The sequence below is a fragment of the Rhinolophus sinicus genome, chromosome 15, assembly GCF_057876585.1.
Source record: "Rhinolophus sinicus isolate RSI-liver-muscle chromosome 15, RSI-T2T, whole genome shotgun sequence".
In the NCBI taxonomy this organism is placed as follows: Eukaryota; Metazoa; Chordata; class Mammalia; order Chiroptera; family Rhinolophidae; genus Rhinolophus; species Rhinolophus sinicus.
The window spans coordinates 76,776,035-76,794,428 of record NC_142515.1 but is presented as its reverse complement, the minus strand read 5'-3'; the positions used below and the strand labels follow the sequence as shown (position 1 = coordinate 76,794,428).

General features: G+C 48.2%; 2 protein-coding genes across 2 annotated transcripts in view; both read left to right on the top strand.

Annotated features, from left to right (window-relative positions):
- C3 (complement C3) overlaps nucleotides 1-1,675 on the top strand; it is a 29,730-nt gene extending 28,055 nt beyond the window's left edge. Inside the window, exons 37-41 of the mRNA XM_019710799.3 lie at nucleotides 101-190; nucleotides 389-472; nucleotides 1,048-1,131; nucleotides 1,224-1,359; nucleotides 1,490-1,675. Coding sequence (XP_019566358.3) covers nucleotides 101-190; nucleotides 389-472; nucleotides 1,048-1,131; nucleotides 1,224-1,359; nucleotides 1,490-1,631 — 536 coding nt within the window. The 3' untranslated portion in view covers nucleotides 1,632-1,675. The remainder of the gene's footprint in view (nucleotides 1-100; nucleotides 191-388; nucleotides 473-1,047; nucleotides 1,132-1,223; nucleotides 1,360-1,489) is intronic.
- A 10,272-nt stretch (nucleotides 1,676-11,947) lies between these two features.
- Nucleotides 11,948-16,239, top strand: TNFSF14 (TNF superfamily member 14). Its single transcript, XM_019710756.3, has 4 exons — nucleotides 11,948-12,279; nucleotides 13,543-13,579; nucleotides 13,821-13,862; nucleotides 14,563-16,239. Exons 1-4 carry the CDS (start codon nucleotides 12,061-12,063, stop codon nucleotides 14,988-14,990), a joined length of 726 nt encoding a protein of 241 aa, XP_019566315.1. The 5' UTR covers nucleotides 11,948-12,060; the 3' UTR covers nucleotides 14,991-16,239.
- The last annotated feature ends 2,155 nt before the right edge of the window (nucleotides 16,240-18,394 follow it).

Sequence of the window (18,394 nt, the reverse complement as noted above, 5' to 3'; positions counted from 1 at the left end):
ACTTAGCATCTCTAGATCTGAGTTGGGAATCTGAACCCTACGGGTGTGGTCTTGGGTGGAGGCCCTAACCCTCTGACACCTCACACCCCCTTTCCCACAGATGAGAGTTGCACCCAGTTCTACCACCCAGAGAAGGAGGATGGAATGCTGAGCAAACTCTGCCACAATGAAATGTGCCGCTGTGCTGAGGGTGGGTGCACAGGAGCCAGCAAGCATCAGGCCACACCCACTGGACCCCCACTTCCATGGGGGTGACCCAAGAGGCCCCAAAAGCCCACACCCGGTGGACACCAAGAGGGATGGGCTTGGGGCTGGCCACAACCATGGGAGGTGGGCCATGGGTGAAAAGTGGGCCTTAGATCATGTTCCCTCCCCACTCACCCTGCAGAGAACTGCTTCATGCACCAGGTGAATGACAAGGTCAGCTCGGAAGACAGGCTGGACAAGGCCTGCGATACGGGAGTGGACTATGGTGAGTGGGGGTAAGGGGGGCACGTGCATGTGTGATTGTGTGTGAGTGACGGTGTGTGTAGCTCTGATTATGCGTGTGAGACTGTATAATGGCAGGTGTGGTTATGGTTGTGAGTGCCCACGGCTGCATATGGCTGTGCTTCAGGCTGTGGGTGTGGGTGACTGGTGTGTTTATGTGTGTGTGGTGTGTGTGTTAAGGGGTCATGATTACGTGGGATTAAGTGGGTGGGGTGTGTGCAAGAGTGTCAGAAAAGAAGGTTGTGAGTGGATGTAGTTGTGTGTGTGTGTGTGAGGTTGTACTTGTGGGTAGCCATGATTGTGTGACATGGTGACATGGGATAGGAGTAGCTGTCCTTGTGTATGTGATAAGTTGTGGGTGGTTGTAATTGTGCGCATGGCTGTGTGAGACAGGACTTGTATGACCACATGCGGCTGCATGTGTTCCTGGGAAGAGATGGGATCTGTAGCACAGCTGGCTGTGATCTGCTTGGGGGGAGCCATATGCCTAGTTGCGCTTGCAGGTAGGGCGTCCCATGGTCAGCCCTGCCCATGGCCCTTGCTGTCCTCCCCTCTCAGTGTACAAGACTGTGCTACACAGGAAGGAGCTGTCGGATGACTTTGATGAGTATGTAATGGTCATCAAGCAGATCATCAAATCAGGTCAGCTCCGTTCTCTGTCTCCTTTTCCTGCCCCACTGCAAACCCCCCCCCCCCACACACACACACACTCAGATTCCCTCTCCTCCCTCCAGGCTCTGATGAGGTGCAGGTCGGACAGGAGCGCAGGTTCATCAGTCACATCAAGTGCAGAGCCGCCCTGAAGCTGCAGGAAAAGAAACACTACCTCATATGGGGCCTTTCCGCGGACCTGTGGGGAGAAAAACCTAAGTGAGTGCCGGCCCTGCGCATGCGCCTGCGCCTGCTCGCCCCGCCCACCCTTCCCAGGCCTGCTCCTGAACGGCCTTCCCTCCCTCCCTCCCCCTGAACGGCCTTCCCTCCCTCCCTCCCTTCCCACCAGCCTCAGCTACATCATCGGGAAGGACACCTGGGTGGAGCTGTGGCCAGAGGCAGATGAATGCCAAGATGAGGAGAACCAGAAACTGTGCCAGGACCTGGCCAACTTCACGGAGAACATGATCGTCTATGGCTGTCCCAACTGATTCCCCCATCACCGTCCCCCCAATAAAGCTTCAGTTATACGTCACGTGTCTCACAAAATCTGGAGGTCTTTGAGAGGGTGAAAAAGGCAGTTGTAGTTCCCAGCTGCCTCACGTGCATCTCAGTTCTGTGCTTACTTGAAATCTCCAAGAACGACAAACGAAAGAAAGGAAGAAAAAGAAAGAGGGAGGGAGGGAAGGAAGAAAGAGAGAAAGAAATCTCATTTGCATTCTCACTCTCACCTGCGCCCTCACCATCCTTCCTCACCATCCTCATCCTCACTTGTCCTCACCAGCAGCTCAATGCCCCTTCACCTAAGTTCTCACTTCTTGCTTACCTGCTTCCTCACTGCATTCTCACCTGAATTCTTACCAACATTCTCATCGGAATCATTACCTTCTCTCTTAGCTGCAACCTTGACTGTATCCACCTGCATTTTTTTGCGTCTGTACTTGGCCCCTCACTTACATCTTTATCGGTTAGCTTACCTGTATCTTTACATTCTTACCTGTCTTTCCACCTACATGCCCACCTGTATTTTCTCTATATCCTCGTCTGGGTCCTCACCTGCATTTTTACCTACATCCTTCTCTGACTCTCTTCCTGTCTTCTTTCTTTTCTTTTTTTTTTTTCCCCAACAAAGAAGGATTTTATTAGCTTATATAACTTTAAAGCCCAGGATTAGGTCTGTGTAATGACAAGCAAGGAAAGGAGGGAGGAGGGACACAAGCTAGAATGGGGCTAATGAATTTAATTATCAATAATCAATTTATTTAACAATATGTAATAGCAAAAGACAAAGGCAATTAATAGAATGTGCTAATGACAGAAAGTAAAGGTGGTTAAGACTAAACTATATACATTGATACCAATGTCATATCAAAGGAGTACACATACATGTAAGTGTAAGAGATGTTTACTATTAATCAAAAATAACTTGGCTAAATACACAAATAACATCAGTAAGGAGTATCCAAAAGCAGTAATAAGCTTTATAGGATAGTAACTATTACAGTAGATGCCAAAACCTCACCAAACTGAGGGAGAACAGCACCGGAAAAGTCATAAATCAAAACCTTGCCAGGTCTGTAGCTGAGAGAAACTCAGGCGTCTCCCACACCGCTGCTTGCTAGTTTCCAAGAATGCTGTGGTGTTGTTGTGAGAAGTCAAGGTGCCTTCTGATGCTATAAGCTGCAAGCTGCATATAAGTTTTCAAGATGTTAACCATTTGAAGAATGTTGCTGTTGTCATTGTTGTTGAAAGTTAAAATATCTTCTGATGTAAGCTGCAAGCTGCACACAAGTTTTCTAGATGCTAACAAGTTCTCAAGAAGGCTAACGGTGGGGAACAACACCGGAGAGGTCGGGAACCAGCCAGACTTCACCAGGCTCACGGCTGGAAGTCAGGACATCCCCTGGTGTTGTAAGCTGCACATTGCTGGAAGTCTTCAAGATGTTAGAATGATGAGAAATCACCAATGACAAATGACCAAATGATGAAATAATAATACTGCCAACTGAGGTCTGTCTTATATATTTTCTCAGATGTACCTTAGAGCCAAGTTTTTGTGTTCCTGCCTCCCCCTCTGGGAATGGCCAGTTCCGGGAGGGACCCACAGTTACTGATATGAATGTTGCCCATCCAGCCAAAGGGCCAATTCATCCGGATAAGCAATATCTACTGTTCTTGCTTGGGACCATCAGCCCAAGGTCTTCCAAAGCCTGGCAACGTGCCTGTCACGTCGTCCTGATGTAACTTAGCTACTGCTTCACTTCATCTGCTGACGTGGGCCAAACAGACAGAACAAAGAGGCAATTCTCTCAACCCCTGATCAAGAATTTCTTTAACCCTAAGCTAACCATCACCTCACAACACGGACTGAACAACAAACATCATCTCATATCTCCCCTGCTCGGGAGAATGAGACCAAAGGGGGACAGAAAAGTAACCTCATCCCATATCTCCCCTCTTGGGAGAATGAGACCCAGAAAGCAACCAAAGGGGGAATTTACTCAACCCCTGATCACAGCACAGAAATTACGTCACATACAGGAACAGATAAAAGCTAATAGACAAAAGCTCACATCAACAAATAAAGGCAAATTTTCTTTAACATCTATCCTACAATTTGGCCTCAAAATTTGTATTCATTGGTAATTACATGTAGTCTCTTATGTGAGAGAACAAAGAGTCAACAGACAAAACTTAACCATCACCTCATATGTGGTCTGTCATGTGAGGGAACAAAAAGCAAACCAATGACAAAAACTCACATTAACCAATGAAGACAAATTTTCTTTAACATCTTTCCTACAGTCTGGTTGAGCTCAGGCTTCATCCAGTGTCTCAAATGATGTCACTAGGCCCTTTGGTTTCTCACTCTTTCTCAGAATGGTTCTGCTGTCCTGGTGTTGCCTCGCCTCCTGGGCTCCTCCATCATGGAAGGCAGATGGCTATAGCAGCTCCAGGTTCAAGTCCAGCAGAAATGTCTCAAAGTCCTAGCATTGAGTCTTTCTATTTCTTTTTATTTTAAAAATATTTTTATTAAAAATATAGCTAACATACAATATTGTATTAGTTTCAGGTATACACCATAGTTATTCAACATTTATATACCTAAAGAAGTGATCACCATGATAAGTCCAGCAACCATCTGACACCGTACCACACCATCACAGTATTATTGACTATATTCCCTATGCTGTACATTACATCCCCATGACTTATTTGTTTCATACCTGGAAATTTGAACCTCTTATTACCCTTCACCTCCCCCCTTTAAAAAATTTTCAATTACCGTTGACATTCAATATTATTTTATATTAATTTCAGGTGTACAACATAGTGATTAGACATTTATATAATTTAAGAAGGGATCCCCCGACCATTATTCAGCTGGCGCTATACATAGTTTTTACCATATCATCGACTATATTCACTATGCTTTACTTTACATCCCCATGATTATTTTGTAACTGCCAATTTGTACTTTGTAATCCCTTCAATTTTTTCACTTTGTCCCCCAAGCTCCCTCCCATTTATCACCCTGATAAATCTAGTACCCATCTGACACCATACTTGATTATTACAATGATATTTACTATATTCCTTATGCTGTACCCTTATGTTTGTCCTTTCATTATGCTTGTCCTTTCAGTCTTAGTTGTGGAGGGTGCTGTTCAGCTTCAAGTTGTTGTCCTTTCAATCTTAGTTGTGGAGGGTGCTGTTCAGCTTCAAGTTGTTGTCCTTTCAGTCTTAGTTGTGGAGGGCGCAGCTCAGCTCCAGGTCCAGTTGCCGTTGCTAGTTGCAGGGGGCACAGCCCACCATCCCTTGCGGGAGTCGAACCGGCAACCTTGTGGTTGAGAGGACGCGCCCCAGCCAACTGAGCCATCTGGTTGCTCAGCGGCAGCTCAGCTCAAGGTGCCGTGTTCAATTTTAGTTGCAGGAGGTAGAGCCCACCATCCCTTGCGGGACTCGAGGAATTGAACTGGCAACCTTGTGGTTGAGAGCCCACTGGCCCATGTGAGAATCGAACCAGCAGCCTTCGGAGTTAGGAGCATGGAGCTCTAACTGCCTGAGCCACCGGGCCTGCCCATATTGGTATTCTTGATGTTGTCCCAGAGGTCTCTTAAACTATCCTCATTTTTTAAAAATTATTTTTTCTTTTTGCTATTCCAATTGGGTGCTTTTGTAATGTTGTCTTCCCAATTGCTAATTCAATCCTCTGCTTCATCTAGTCTGCTGGTGATTCCTTCTAGTGCAGTCTTCATTTCAGTTATCGTATTCTTCACTTCTGACTGGTACTTTTTTGTGGTTTCTGTGTCTTCTTTCATGCTTGCTATCTCTTTATTGATGTTCTCACTAAATTCCTTGAGCATCGTTATAACTATTATTTTGAATCTGTATCTGGTAGATTGCTTGCCTCCATTTTGTTTAGGTCTTTTTCTGGAGTTTTCTCCTGTTCTTTCATTTGGGACATATTTCTTTGTTTCCTCATTTTGGATGCCTCTCTGAGTGTGTTTGTATGTATTAGATAGATCTACTATGTCTCCCAATCTTAGATGGGTGGCTTTATGTAGTAGGTGCCCTATAGGGCCCTGTGTCCCAGTCTCTCTGGTCACCTGCTCTGGGTGGTCCAGGAGTGTCCCTTGTGTGTGTTGTGTGTGTCCTCCTGTTATAATTGAGCCTTGATTGCTATTGGCATGTTAGTGGGTCTGATTGACCTTCAGGCTGACTGGCTGTGGGGTTTGGCCACATCCACAGTTTATGGACTACTGTGCAGGGGCCTTACCCTCTGAGAGGGATTTGCCCCAGTAGGCTCTGGTGCCTGTTGAGACCGTCCTTTGGGAGTGCTGCCTGTAGGCTAATTGGGCAGTGTGCTGCTTTGGTCTGAAGCCAATCTCCAAGTATGTTGGTTCTGGGGCCTCTTGGGAGGGGCTCTGGTACAGGCTCAGGTCACCCACTGGCTGTGACCAGCCAGGAGCTCCCTGGTAGGAGCTACAAAGTGATCCGTGGTTAGTAGCTGAATGTGCTGGACCTGGAGGTGTGTGAGAGAGGCCATGCTGCAAACTGAGGACATCTGCCACCAATACCAGGTCTGAGGTAGCTCCACAAAAAGCCAGGACACTCCGAGGCCTGCTGCCACCTGCCGGCTCCCTTAAGGTTCAGCCACTGATAAAGCCTCAGGTGGCATAAAAGTTGGGTGAGGCAGGGTCTCAGAGAGCCACCAGGATGGGATGAGTCATGTTCACCAGGTTAATGTAGATTCTGGTTTGGTGCCAGTGCAGAGCCTGGAGCTACTCAGCAAAAGTATCAGAGCACACCAAGGTCAGTTGCCACCTGCCTGGATCACATGGACTCCTGATCCAGTTGTCCAAGAAAAAGTGTCATTTGGGCAGGCTGGTTGCTGGCCAGTAATGTGCCTCCTGCGTTGGGCAAGTTGGGTGGGGCGGGGTCTCAGGGAGTCACTGGGTGGAGGGAGCAGAGGTTTCCAGGCCAATTCAGATTCAGATTTGGTCATGGGCATGAGTGGAGGGCCCAACACAGGAAGCATAGCATGCATCTACTGGTTGTATAGAAGGAAGAACCCACACAGGGAAAATGGTGACTGTCCCTGCAGTCCTCACCCCAACGCCACACAACTCAGTCTCTCCCCATATGTCTCTGATGGCCCCCAGTCATTTTCCCTCTGCCAGAGCTTAGGGTGAGTGCCTGAGAGTGAGTGAGTCTGTGCGCTTGCCATTTAAGAGGACATCTGGGTTTCCTGAAGCCTTCCAACCCACCCGGATGGTCAGAATCCCCACTGTTTTTCACAGCCAGATATTGTGGGGGCTCATCTTCCTGGCACAAGTACTCCAGGCTGGGGAGCCTGGTGTGGGGCTGGAGTCCCTTGCTCCTCTGGGGGTGAACCTCCATGGCTGAGTCACCCCTCCCAATTCTCAACAGTCACACAGTGGTCTGAGGCAGCCTGTTCCATGTCTCCACTCTTCCTACCAGTGTCTGCATGGCTTCTTCTTTATATCCTTAGTTATAAAACTTTTTTTCAGCTAGACTTCCAGTGGTTCTCCAGGTTAATTGTTCTACAATTTCATTGTAATTTTAATGTATTCATGGGATGAGGCAAGCAGAGCATTTTCCTACTCTGCCATCTTGGATCTCTCCCTCTTCCTGTCTTCTTACCAGCATCTTTAACAACATTCTCACTGGCGCCTTCACCTGTATCCACCTGCCTTTTTTTTGCCTCCTTACCTGGCTCCCATCTACATCCATATCTGTAAATTTATGCTTATATTTATGTTATCAATGTTCTTACCTAGATTCTCACCTGCACCTTCCCTTGTATCTTTAACTGTGTCTTCATCAGCATCATAACCCTACAGTCCTCCTCTCCTTTCTTACCTGTTCTTATAATTATCTCATTTGTTTTCCTCATCCTCAGCTCACTCTCACTGGATTTCCTATGTCACTTACATTCCATTCGCTGTTCTCTAGGCTCACCCCACCCTCACAGTCACCACATTCTAGATGGGCCTGAACAGATTCATCAATGCTTCTGTAGGACTGAGTGGGATGGCTGTACCCAGGACAGGGCGGTAAGGGGTGGGCAGGGTGATATTTGGGGCAGGAGCCTTGAGTGAGTGAGCGAGGGGAAGGCATGAGTCAGCAGTTGAGGAGTGTCTTGGAGGCTATTTTGGTCACAGCATCACCAGAACTGCGTGGGTGGAAGTGGGGATGGCAACCACCAGATGGAGTAGAACAACTGGCTGCAGAGTGAAACTGGGGCCCCAAAGACCTCTTCTAACCTCTAGCTCCTTGAGGGCTGTTGAGGGTGGGTTCTAGCCTCAGAGCTCTGGATTAGGTCATCATGGGAAAAACTCCTGAACCTGGAAGCCACCCGAGCACATCCCCCTTCCCCTAAGACTCCCAGGTCCTGGAAATCCCCACCTTCTGTTTCCAGGACTATGGAAGAACACATTCACAGACCACCCCTTTTTCCTCCAGTCCCCAATTGTCAGAGACCTCTGTGATGGGGAGACTCAAAGATCTTCATCACTCACTAGGTATCCCAGCTGACATCTGCCTGCCCCCCCTTATGTACATCTCATTTCTTTTCTTGCTTATTTCCCCTTTCTCCTGCCGTGGGGTCCATTTTCTTCATTTCTTTAATACATGGAGTATTGTTTGGTTTGAGTGTCTATGGTTCAAATTTGTGAACAACACAGACAGGATCTTATGAAAATTACATTCTAACAACAGCATGAAGTTAATTTCGGACAGTAAGGAAAGGAGAACAGGGTGACATGAGAAGGCCCTCCTGTGATGGGGCCACCCATAAAGGTCATTTAGATTGATGGATGGTTCATTTCATGTGTGAACTTAGCTAGGCTATAGTGACCAGTTGTTTGGGAAATGTCAGTCTAAATGTTGCTGTGAAGGTTTTTGTTTGTTTTTAGCTGGGATTCACACCTACAGTGAATCCCAGCAGATTTCCTTTGAAAATGTGGGTGGGCCTCATCCAATCAGCTAAAGAGCAAAAAATCAGATTTTCTGGGGAAGAAGGAATTCAAGACAGTGGTGTAGAAATTCTGCTTGACTTTCTAGCCTTCAGACTCAAGACTGCAACATCAACTCAACTGAATCTCCAGCCTGCTGGCTTGACCTATGGATTTCAGACATGCCGAGCCATACAATATCACAAGCCAATTCTTTAAAATAAATCTCTCTCTGTCTCTGTGTCTCTGTCTTTCTCTATATATACATAAATAGATAGATGATGTAGATTAAATATAGATATAGATATAGATTAGATGTTGGTTCTATTTCTCTGAAGAACCTGCCTAATACAGGTAAACGCAGAAGGCTCCTGTGAGGAAGGTGTTCTTGACTCAAGACATAGATGACAAAGAGGAGCCAGCCATGGAGGCATCTAGGAAAGGCTGCTCCAGGCAGAGGGAACAGTAAGTTCTGAGACACCTGTTGCAGTGTGAGCAAGTGTGCAAGGGGTTCAAGATAGTGATGACCACTTTGTGTTATTCTAAACTCAGGGGATGGCAAACTTTTTCTCTAAAGGGCCAGATACTAAATATTTTAAGCTTTGAGGGATGATCGATAACATTGAGGATATTATGAAGGTACTTTGACCCTGCCATGCCCTGTTTGCTTGGGATGGACCATCGGGATGATGGACGTGCTTTGCCGCCCTGCTGGAGACATTCTGTGGATGAAGAGTGATCAGCATGAGGCTTGAAGGTCCAGGCAAGGGGAGGGGGTGAAGGGTGACCCCAAGCCAGTTTCTCTCTCTGCTCCAGGTCTCAGCCAGCCTCTGTCCCAAGAGCCAGCTGTCTCATCTGGATTAGCTGGCCAGAGGCAAGGCAGTATGTTGAGTCACCAACCTACAGAATGAGATTCATCCACTCAATGCCTGACAGTCACCAGCAGAGGACACTCCAACACGTAGGTGGTGGCCAATGTGACCAGAACTGGGTGTGGACAGCAGTGAGGCATTGGCGGCTGATCAGGGAGGTGAAGTGGAGTTTAGTGGACAGAGAAGGACCTCCCAGCTGGGTCTCCACTGCTCAATAAATTGCCACCCCCGAGAGCCACTCCTGTGGCTGTACAGAAATAAGGGGTCAGCCAGATTTGGCCCATGGGCCATAATTTGCTAACCCCTATAAGCTCAATAAGAGGCCACTGAAAGATTTTAAACAAGGGAGAGGTGAGAGCTATCTTAAGTGTTTAAAAAGCTAATTCCAGCCATTTCACTCCAAGTTAGTTACCCTAAAGAATTGCAACTTGGCACCCAGACAAATATATGTGCATGCCAGCTCACAGCAGCATGAGTCACAGTAGCCAAAAGGTGGAAACAAATGTTCATCAATAGATAAATAGATACACACAAATGTGGTCCATCCATACAACAGAATATTATTCAGCCATGAAAAAGGAATGAAACTCTGACACACGCTGCAATGTGGATGAACCTTGAAAACATTATACTCAGTGAGAAAAGCCAGACACAAAAGAACACATATTGCTTGTTTCCATTTTTGTGAAATATCCCAGACAGGAAATTCCATAGAACAGGAAAGCAAGTTAGTGGTTGCCCGGGGCTGGGGAGATTGGGGTATGCGAGTGACTGCTTAATGGCTATGGAATTTCCTACTAAAACATTGAAAATGTTTTAGATAGAGGACAGCATTGTAAATGTATTAAATAGCACTGAGGAGCTCATGTTGAAATGGTTAGCTTTATATGTGAATTTCACCTCAATATAATTAATATAATATAATATAATATAAATAAGCAATGTCACACTAGCTAGGAGTAAAAAATGAATTATAAGGTGGCAAGAGGTAAAGTGGTATATCCAGCTGGAAAGCTACTGCAACGACCCAAGCAAGAAGTGATGGGCACCTTAATGTCTTAATCCATTTGAGCAGCTATACATGATACCCTAGACTGAGTGATTTAAACAACAGACGTTTATCTCTCACAGTTCGGGGGCTGGAAATCCAAGAGCAGAGAGAGTGCCAGCTTGGGCAGGTTCTGGTGCAAGCTCTCTTCCTGCCTTCCAGATGGCCATCTGCTCACTTTGTCCTCTCGTGGTGAAGAGAGAGTATTTCTGTCATGTCTCATCTTCTAAGGGCACTAATACCACCACTAGGGCCCCACCCTCATGACCTAATTATCTCCCAAAGGCTCCACCTCTAAATACCATCACACTTGTGCTTAGGGCTTCAACATACGGATTTTGAGGGACACAAACATTCAGTTCATAGCACTTAGCTAGGGTGCTAGCAGTTGGGATGAGATCTAGTTTAGAGAACTTGCTGAAGGGTGGGATGTGAGGACAAGACAGAGGGAGGGGTCCAGGATGACTCCCAGGCCTTGGTGGACAATGGTTCTACCCCATGACTGTGAGCTCCAATTAAAACTTAAAACTTCCATATGCATGCACACATGGTTACACACATTCACACACACATGTATTCACATGCAAACACCTGCATGCATGCACATGCAAACACATACACACATAAACACACATGCATACACCTGCACAGACTCACATGTGCACACATGCACACACACATGCATGCTTGCACATGCACACACCTCCGGGCACACTCATGCACGCATGCCATACATACACCTGCACACACCACATGTGCAAACATGCACACATACATGTATGCTTGTACCTGCACACACCTCCATGCATGCACATCATACGTACACCTGCACACACCACGTGCAAACATGCGCACACACGTATGCTTGCACCTGCACACACCTCCATGCACACTTATGCATGCACACATACATACAGCATACACATACATGCACACACACTAATATACCTAATATACACGCTCACCCACCCACGCACACACAAACCACTCTTGTATTTTCCATTGCTCTTATCAGCATCTAAAACCCTATATATTATTTTCTTATTTATTGGGCTCATTGTCTTTCTCACCCGAGAATAAGAGCTCCATAAGACCAGAGACTTTTGTCTCTCTTGTCCAGAGCTATGTCCCTGAACCTGGACAAGTGCATGGCACACAGGAGATGCTTGATTAATATTCGGCGACCAAGTGAATGAAGCAGCCAGAAAGCAAAGCTGGGGCCTCTGTTCTCCAGTCCCCACCTGAGTCACATCTTCAGCTGCCTCTGGAAAGTGTGAGAGACTGTGTGAGTGAGAGTGAGATGGGACCAGCCGGGGGTGGGGGGGACAGGAAAAAGAGGAGGGTGAGGGGAAAAGGGGAGGGGCTGAACCCCAGCTCTAAAGGCAGCCCTGTGACCCACAGCGCCCTTCTGCAGCGTGTGAAGCCCAGGAGCGTTGGGCAATTGTGGTTTTCCTCCCAGCCCACAGGACTCAGCCGTGACAGCCTAGCCTGAGCATCTCGTGGCCTCATCAGCACAGGCATGGAGGAGATGGTTGTGCGGCCCTCAGTGTTTGTGGTGGATGGACAGACGGACATCCCAATCACGAGGCTGGAGAGCAGCCGTCGGAGACAGCGCTGCAGTGCTATCCGGCTGGGCCTGGGCTTCTTGCTGCTACTGCTGGTGGCTGGGCTGGCTGTGCAGGGCTGGTTTCTACTGCAGCTTCACTGGCGCCTGGGGGAGATGGTCACCCCCTTGCAGGTGAGTGGGGCCTGGGGGCTCGAGGAGGGTGGGTCTCCTGTGTGGCTGTGCATCTCTCTGTGTGCTGGTCTGTGGACTGAGGGACGCATTGAGTGGCCCTGAGCAAACTCATTCACTTTTTGAACCTCAGTTTCTTTATTTGTAAAATGAGTGTGAAATTAAGAGTGTCCACCTCATAGGGAATAAAGTACGATAGTACGTGTGTGGTGCCCTCGGTAGCTGGCACATGGCAATCATTCAACCAATTTAAATTGACACTCCTTTCTTTAAAAAATTGAGATATAATTGACATACAACATTGTCGAAGTTTAAGGTGTACGACGTATTGATTTGATACTTTTATATTACAGTATGATTGCCGTTGTAGTGTTCACTAACACCTCTATGATGTGACATAATTATCATTTCTTCTAGTTTGGGAATATTTAAGATCTAGTCTCTCTGCAAGTTTAATTTTTATAAAACAGTTTTGTTGTTTGTAACCCCTGGAACTGACATTCTGACGTTGCTAATTATTGCTTACAATACCTGGTCACCAAGATTGAGATTGTCGCTGATCCACTTTGCCCAAGTCTCTGAAAATCTCGGAGTCAGTTTCTGGTTGGCTGTGGATGTGTCTGTCTGCTGACCACACCTGTCGGTATGTGTGTCCCATGTGGTCAAGACTTTATGTCCTGTGTCTCCTGGTCATTTCTCCCTGTGTCTAAATCTGGTGGCCGCTTGTGCATGTCCATGTGCCCACGAGGACCTATGCTGCTGCCTTGTGTAAACGCACCCGCATGCCATGCCCTTACCTGTCCACAGCCTGTGGGTTGATGTTGTTTGTTTCCGGGTCTCTGTGTGTGCAGTCCCACCTGGATCCATAAACCATGCATTCACGTATCTGTGTCCATGTATGTCTGGTCCGTGTGTCACCTAAGTGTCCAGTGCCACTGTCCATGCTTACATGTTGGCATTTATGTCCATGCATCTTGAATATTATTTATTGAATAAACACTTATAGCATGCTTACTATGTGCCAGACACTGTGATCTGCTTTACACATATGAATTCATCGGCTCCTAAGCAGGCACTCTTCATATGTCCATTTGCAGAGGAGAAAACGGAGGTCCCATGTTGTTACCAGGCTGTTGGGTGTGTTGTGCACGTGGCTCTGGGTGTGTGTCTGAGGGTGGTGCTGTGCCCACGGTCTGCATGTGAGTCTGAGTGATACCAGGGTGTGGGCCCCACAGGTCCTCATCCTGGGTTCCTCTGCATTTTCAGGAGAAAAATGCTGGAGCCTGGGAGCAGCTGATACAAGGTGAGTCAGGGTCTTGGTCCCTGGGGAGGAGCTAGGACGGTTCCCACACTGCCCCCACCCCTATTTCCCAATGCAATTTGCACAACTGGCCCAAAGCCCCACAGGTGCCCTTCCCCCAAGCCTGAGAAGCAGAAGTTTGGGTCACTCCGGAAAGGGTGGGGATGGACTTGATGACCCCTTGGGAGGCTGGCTCTACCCCTCCTCTACTGTCTTCACCTCTGACCTCTGACCCTCTTTTCAGAGCGGAGATCCCACCAGGTCAACCCAGCAGCACATCTCACAGGTGAGTGGGATGCCGGGTCCTGGTGTGGGGTGGGGGTCAGGGTTTTTCTGGGAAAACCATGCAGACACACAACGTGTCAAAATATTCATTCATTCAATGTTTATTCACAGAGTTGCCCAGAGCACACGCACTGCCTAGGTCCTTGTGTTTCTAATTTTATTTGTACAGCAGGGCTCATTACGTGCCATGAACCGTAATATGCTTTATACATATGAAGTCATTAACTCCTACGCAGATATTAGTCATATCTTCATTTTATAGAGCGAGAAGCCGAGGCGCACAGAGGTTGTAAGGCTGCCAGACCACGGTGGCTTCTGCCTCTGCTCCGCAGTTCTGCCACTTACAAGTTTTGGTTCTTTCCACAAGTCACTTAATTGCTCCATGCCTCAGTTTCTCCACCTGCAAGAGGGCAATGAGATTAATTAAGATGTGTAAGAAGGAAGTGACTTCACCTCTCTGTGCCTTGGTTTCCTGACCAGCAAAAGAGGACGAAATGAGTTAAGATGATAAGAAGCAAGTGACTTTGCCTGGCTGTGACTCAGTTTCCCCACCTGCAAAGAGAGGATAAAGTGAATTAATACATGTAAAGCTCTCAAATAGCCTAGCACAGGTGGGGGCTCAGAGAGGGGTGGCAACTAGCCTAAGTCCACACAGCAAGCATGGGCCGTGTGCTGACCAGCCTCCTTTGTCTCCCTCCCAGGAGCGAACTTCAGCTTGAGTGGCAGCGGGGGCCCACTGCTATGGGAGACGAAGCTTGGCCTGGCTTTCCTGAGGAACCTCCGCTACCGGGACGGCGCCCTGGTGATTGCTCGGACTGGTTACTATTATATCTACTCCAAGGTGCAGCTGGGCGGCGTGGACTGCCCACAGGGAAAGACCGGTGTCCTGCCTATCACCCACGGCCTCTACAAGCGCACACCCCGCTACCCCAAGGAGCTGGAGCTGCTGGTCAGCCTGCAGTCACCCTGTGGGCGAGGAACCAGCCCCCGTGTTTGGTGGGACAGCAGCTTCCTGGGCGGCGTGGTGCATCTGGACGCCGGGGAGGAGGTGGTGGTCCGCGTGCCAGATGCGCGGCTGGTCCGACTCCGTGACGGCACCCGGTCCTACTTCGGGGCTTTCATGGTGTGAAGGATGGAGTGACAGTGGAATGGATGGGGTTCTGACCGCAGAGGTGCCTCAGGAGACAGACAACCCAACAAGCAGAGATCTTGGAGAGTGCCTGGAGGACCCCAAGACTCAGCAGCCAGGGAGCTCAGCGGGCACCACCAGGGGCCAAGAACCCAGCCAGCCCTGGAGGTTGGAGAACCAGCCGGCACCTCTGGAGAGGACTAAAGGAAACCGCAGACCCTGCCACAGACAACCCTGGAGACTTGGGGGTCTGTAGGCCCTGACACAGGGGGTAAAGCTGATCTGCTTGATGTTCAGGAAGAAGGGGCCAGGGGTGGGTATTTATACTTTTGATTCTGAGGAAAGTGTGGTGTCAGGGTCTAGGGACTTGGCTGAGAATGGGAAACATCACCCTCCCCAAGTGTGAGCAGGGAGGATTTGTCATCAGGACTCCTCCATGTGGAGCACCCAGCCCCACCCAAGGTCACAGTCACACTCAAGTTCCACCCACCAGCTTATGGCCACACCTCAACCTGGTCTTGAAAAGTTATGCTCAGAGACACAGGCCCAGGGATGTGTTTGACAGCCAGCCAGCTCTCCCAGGAGGCGACAGGCTTGGCAGCGTTTCCCCATTTTGTGGTGTAAATGCTCCCACCATGCCTGGCTGTCTGGCCCTGCTAAGCATTCATACCCCACTAGGGACACCACCGCTGTGTTTTAGCACCGAGGCCAGGGCCTGGCACATAGTGGGCACTTGGGAAATGTATGAAGAAGGAAAGGAGGGAGGGAGGCAGGGAAAAAGGGAAGGCAAGAGGGAGGGAGGTAGGTAGGGAGGAAGGAAACAGACACATCTACAGCATCACAGAGAATCACACAGCTCCACAATCTCTCTCTCACAACCACAGACTCAAGCACACAAAGCATCAGATTCTCATACAACCACATATGTCATATGTCATCGTAAAGACTCAGTCACACACACTGCATGACACATACGACAATCACAACCTGAGTCACTCACATGGGCCATACATTCACACACGTGATCATTACATCAGACTTCCACATGTCACGTCACAGTCAGGCCCATCAAACGTAAACAGCATCACGATGACAAACACACAACACACACACACACACACACGCGCACACACACACACACACACACACACACACACAGCGAAGATGAACACGTCCTGGGGTGAGGACCAGACTTTGTCCATAACCCTGGGCCCCTGACCACTGGTCCTGGAATAAACGGCAAATGTTGCACCTGGGTCTGTCTAGTTCTTAGGGGAAGGGTGACTTGTAGAGACAGAGAAATAGACGGAATGACCCACAGAGGTCACTTTATGGATAAGAAACCTGAACCCAGCTGGCTCAACTGCATGCAGGAAGGTTGGGGCCAAGCAGAGACCTCATGCCTGAATCTGCCGTTCCTTCAAATCCACAATTCCTGAGGAAGTGGAGGCTCCATTCTGCCAAGCACCCTGATTGCAGACACCAGTACAGAGTGGCAGTCGGGAAGCCTGGTGTAACCGGACCATGGGAAGAGTGTGTAGGGAGGGGCAGATAATGAAATGCATACAAATCAGATTGTCTGTGCAGATGAACACACTTTAGTGTGGCTGGAGGGAAGTCTTACTTTCCAGGAGCCTAGGATGAGGGCTCAGACCTCAGAGATGAATAAATTATTCTTGTTATTATTGATATCGTTGCTGACATTGTTGCCTGGTGCACGAGTGAAGGAAACAGGCTTTACAATCCAATGGTCCTGGGTTCCAATTCCACTTCCTAGCTGCCTTGAGCAAGTTCCATCACCTCTCAGTGCCTCGGTTTCTTCTTCTGTAAAATGGGAGGTAACAACAGTCCTTGCCTCCTAGGTTTGTGGTAAAGATGAAATCAGACCTGTCATGGAAAAAGCCATTTTGTATGGTGCCTGGTACACAGTCAGAGCTCCATAAGTGTGTGAGTGCCATAAGTGATTTAGAAATGCTAAGAAGAGCATTTCTTGAGCACTTTCTCTATGCCAGACATCTCGTGTCATATCTTTACATACCTACGTGCCTGGGCAGGAGCTACTGTTGCCCTCATGTTCCATATGTAGAGATGGTGGCAGGGACGCTGTCCTCAATCCCACCCCCGCCCCTAGCAAGGACATAGGGCTTCATACTTCTCTGCCCTGTCTGGGCTGGTGGGAGGTGGGACAGCCCCAAATGCCTGGCTCCAGCCCCCACTGGAGTTTCCTTTACTCTCATTATGGTCTTTCTGTTTCCGTGGCTTTGATGAGGAGATCAAAGTGTGGGGCCAATATATTTATCAAAGCCACAAGCAGCCACCAACTTCCGTCTTGGGGATGGAACCTCTCGCTAAGTTTAGCCTCCAAAGACCATTCTTGGGAGGGGCCTTCCCGCCTTGAGGTAGAGGAAAAAGAGGAAGAGGGAGGTTGGGTAAGGAGGATAGGTAGGGGTGGAAGGGAGCTTGGAAAACCCGGAGAGAGAAGAAGGAGAGAGGGGGCAGAGAGAGCCCGGCAGTGCGCAGGCTGGTGCAGCAGGACACCCAACCCAACTTCATACAAAGTGTGGGGGCAGGAGGCGCCTAGCTCAGGCCACTAACCTACTTTTCAACTTCTTAGAACTTTATCTACTTGATTTCCGTTTTCACCTTCTGGGCTCCAGCATCTTTACAGATTTTACCCTCCCTTCCGCCCCAATCGACTCTTCCTCAAGACTTGAATTTTGCCATCCTCACCCTCCCTTTGGCCCCTCTTCTTTTCACCTCTTGCCAAGACTCAGAAGTGAAGATAATAGTAATAAAGTCATTTATTAATTTCTTATTATGATGCTACATCCCTCCTGTTAAATGTCACTACATTCAAACACTGAGCTGAGATGCAGCCTCTCAGAGAAACAGAATGGTTCTTATGCCGGAGCAAGACTGTCTGGGTTCAAATCTCTGCTCTGCCATTTCCCAGCTGGGTGATCTTGGAATCCATCCATTCTTGGCTTTTCTGGGCCTCAGCTTCCTCATTTGTAAAACAGGATGAATAGTGGCCTCTGTCTTACCCTGGTTATTACGAAAGGAAGTGACTTGAGCTTTTAAGTATTTTTCCAGAGCTTGGCCCATAGGAAGCTCTTTGATCCTTAGTACATACTCTTTTTGTAAGCATAGGTGTAATCATGTGCATATTTAAATTTCAGATTCTTTTCAGTTATTACACCAAAGGTGACCTTTCATCCATAGGCCACATCTAGTCACTGGGTGTGTTTTTTAAATGGGAACTAATAGCCAATATTTAAACATTACAAAACTTTGCACATGAACAAATCCAGATTTCTGGATTTTCTTGGAAATTTGGAAGCTGTGACAACAATCCAGGTTGGGTAGCGGCTGTCTCCTTGGGAGAGGGCATGAGCCCACAACAG

Coding starts and splice junctions, on each gene's coding strand:
- TNFSF14 (XM_019710756.3), top strand. CDS start 12,061: ATGGAGGAGATGGTTGTGCGGCCCTCAGTGTTTGTGGTGGATGGACAG. Junction 13,580..13,820: donor CTGGGAGCAGCTGATACAAG/GTGAGTCAGGGT, acceptor CCCTCTTTTCAG/AGCGGAGATCCCACCAGGTC. Junction 13,863..14,562: donor CCCAGCAGCACATCTCACAG/GTGAGTGGGATG, acceptor TCTCCCTCCCAG/GAGCGAACTTCAGCTTGAGT.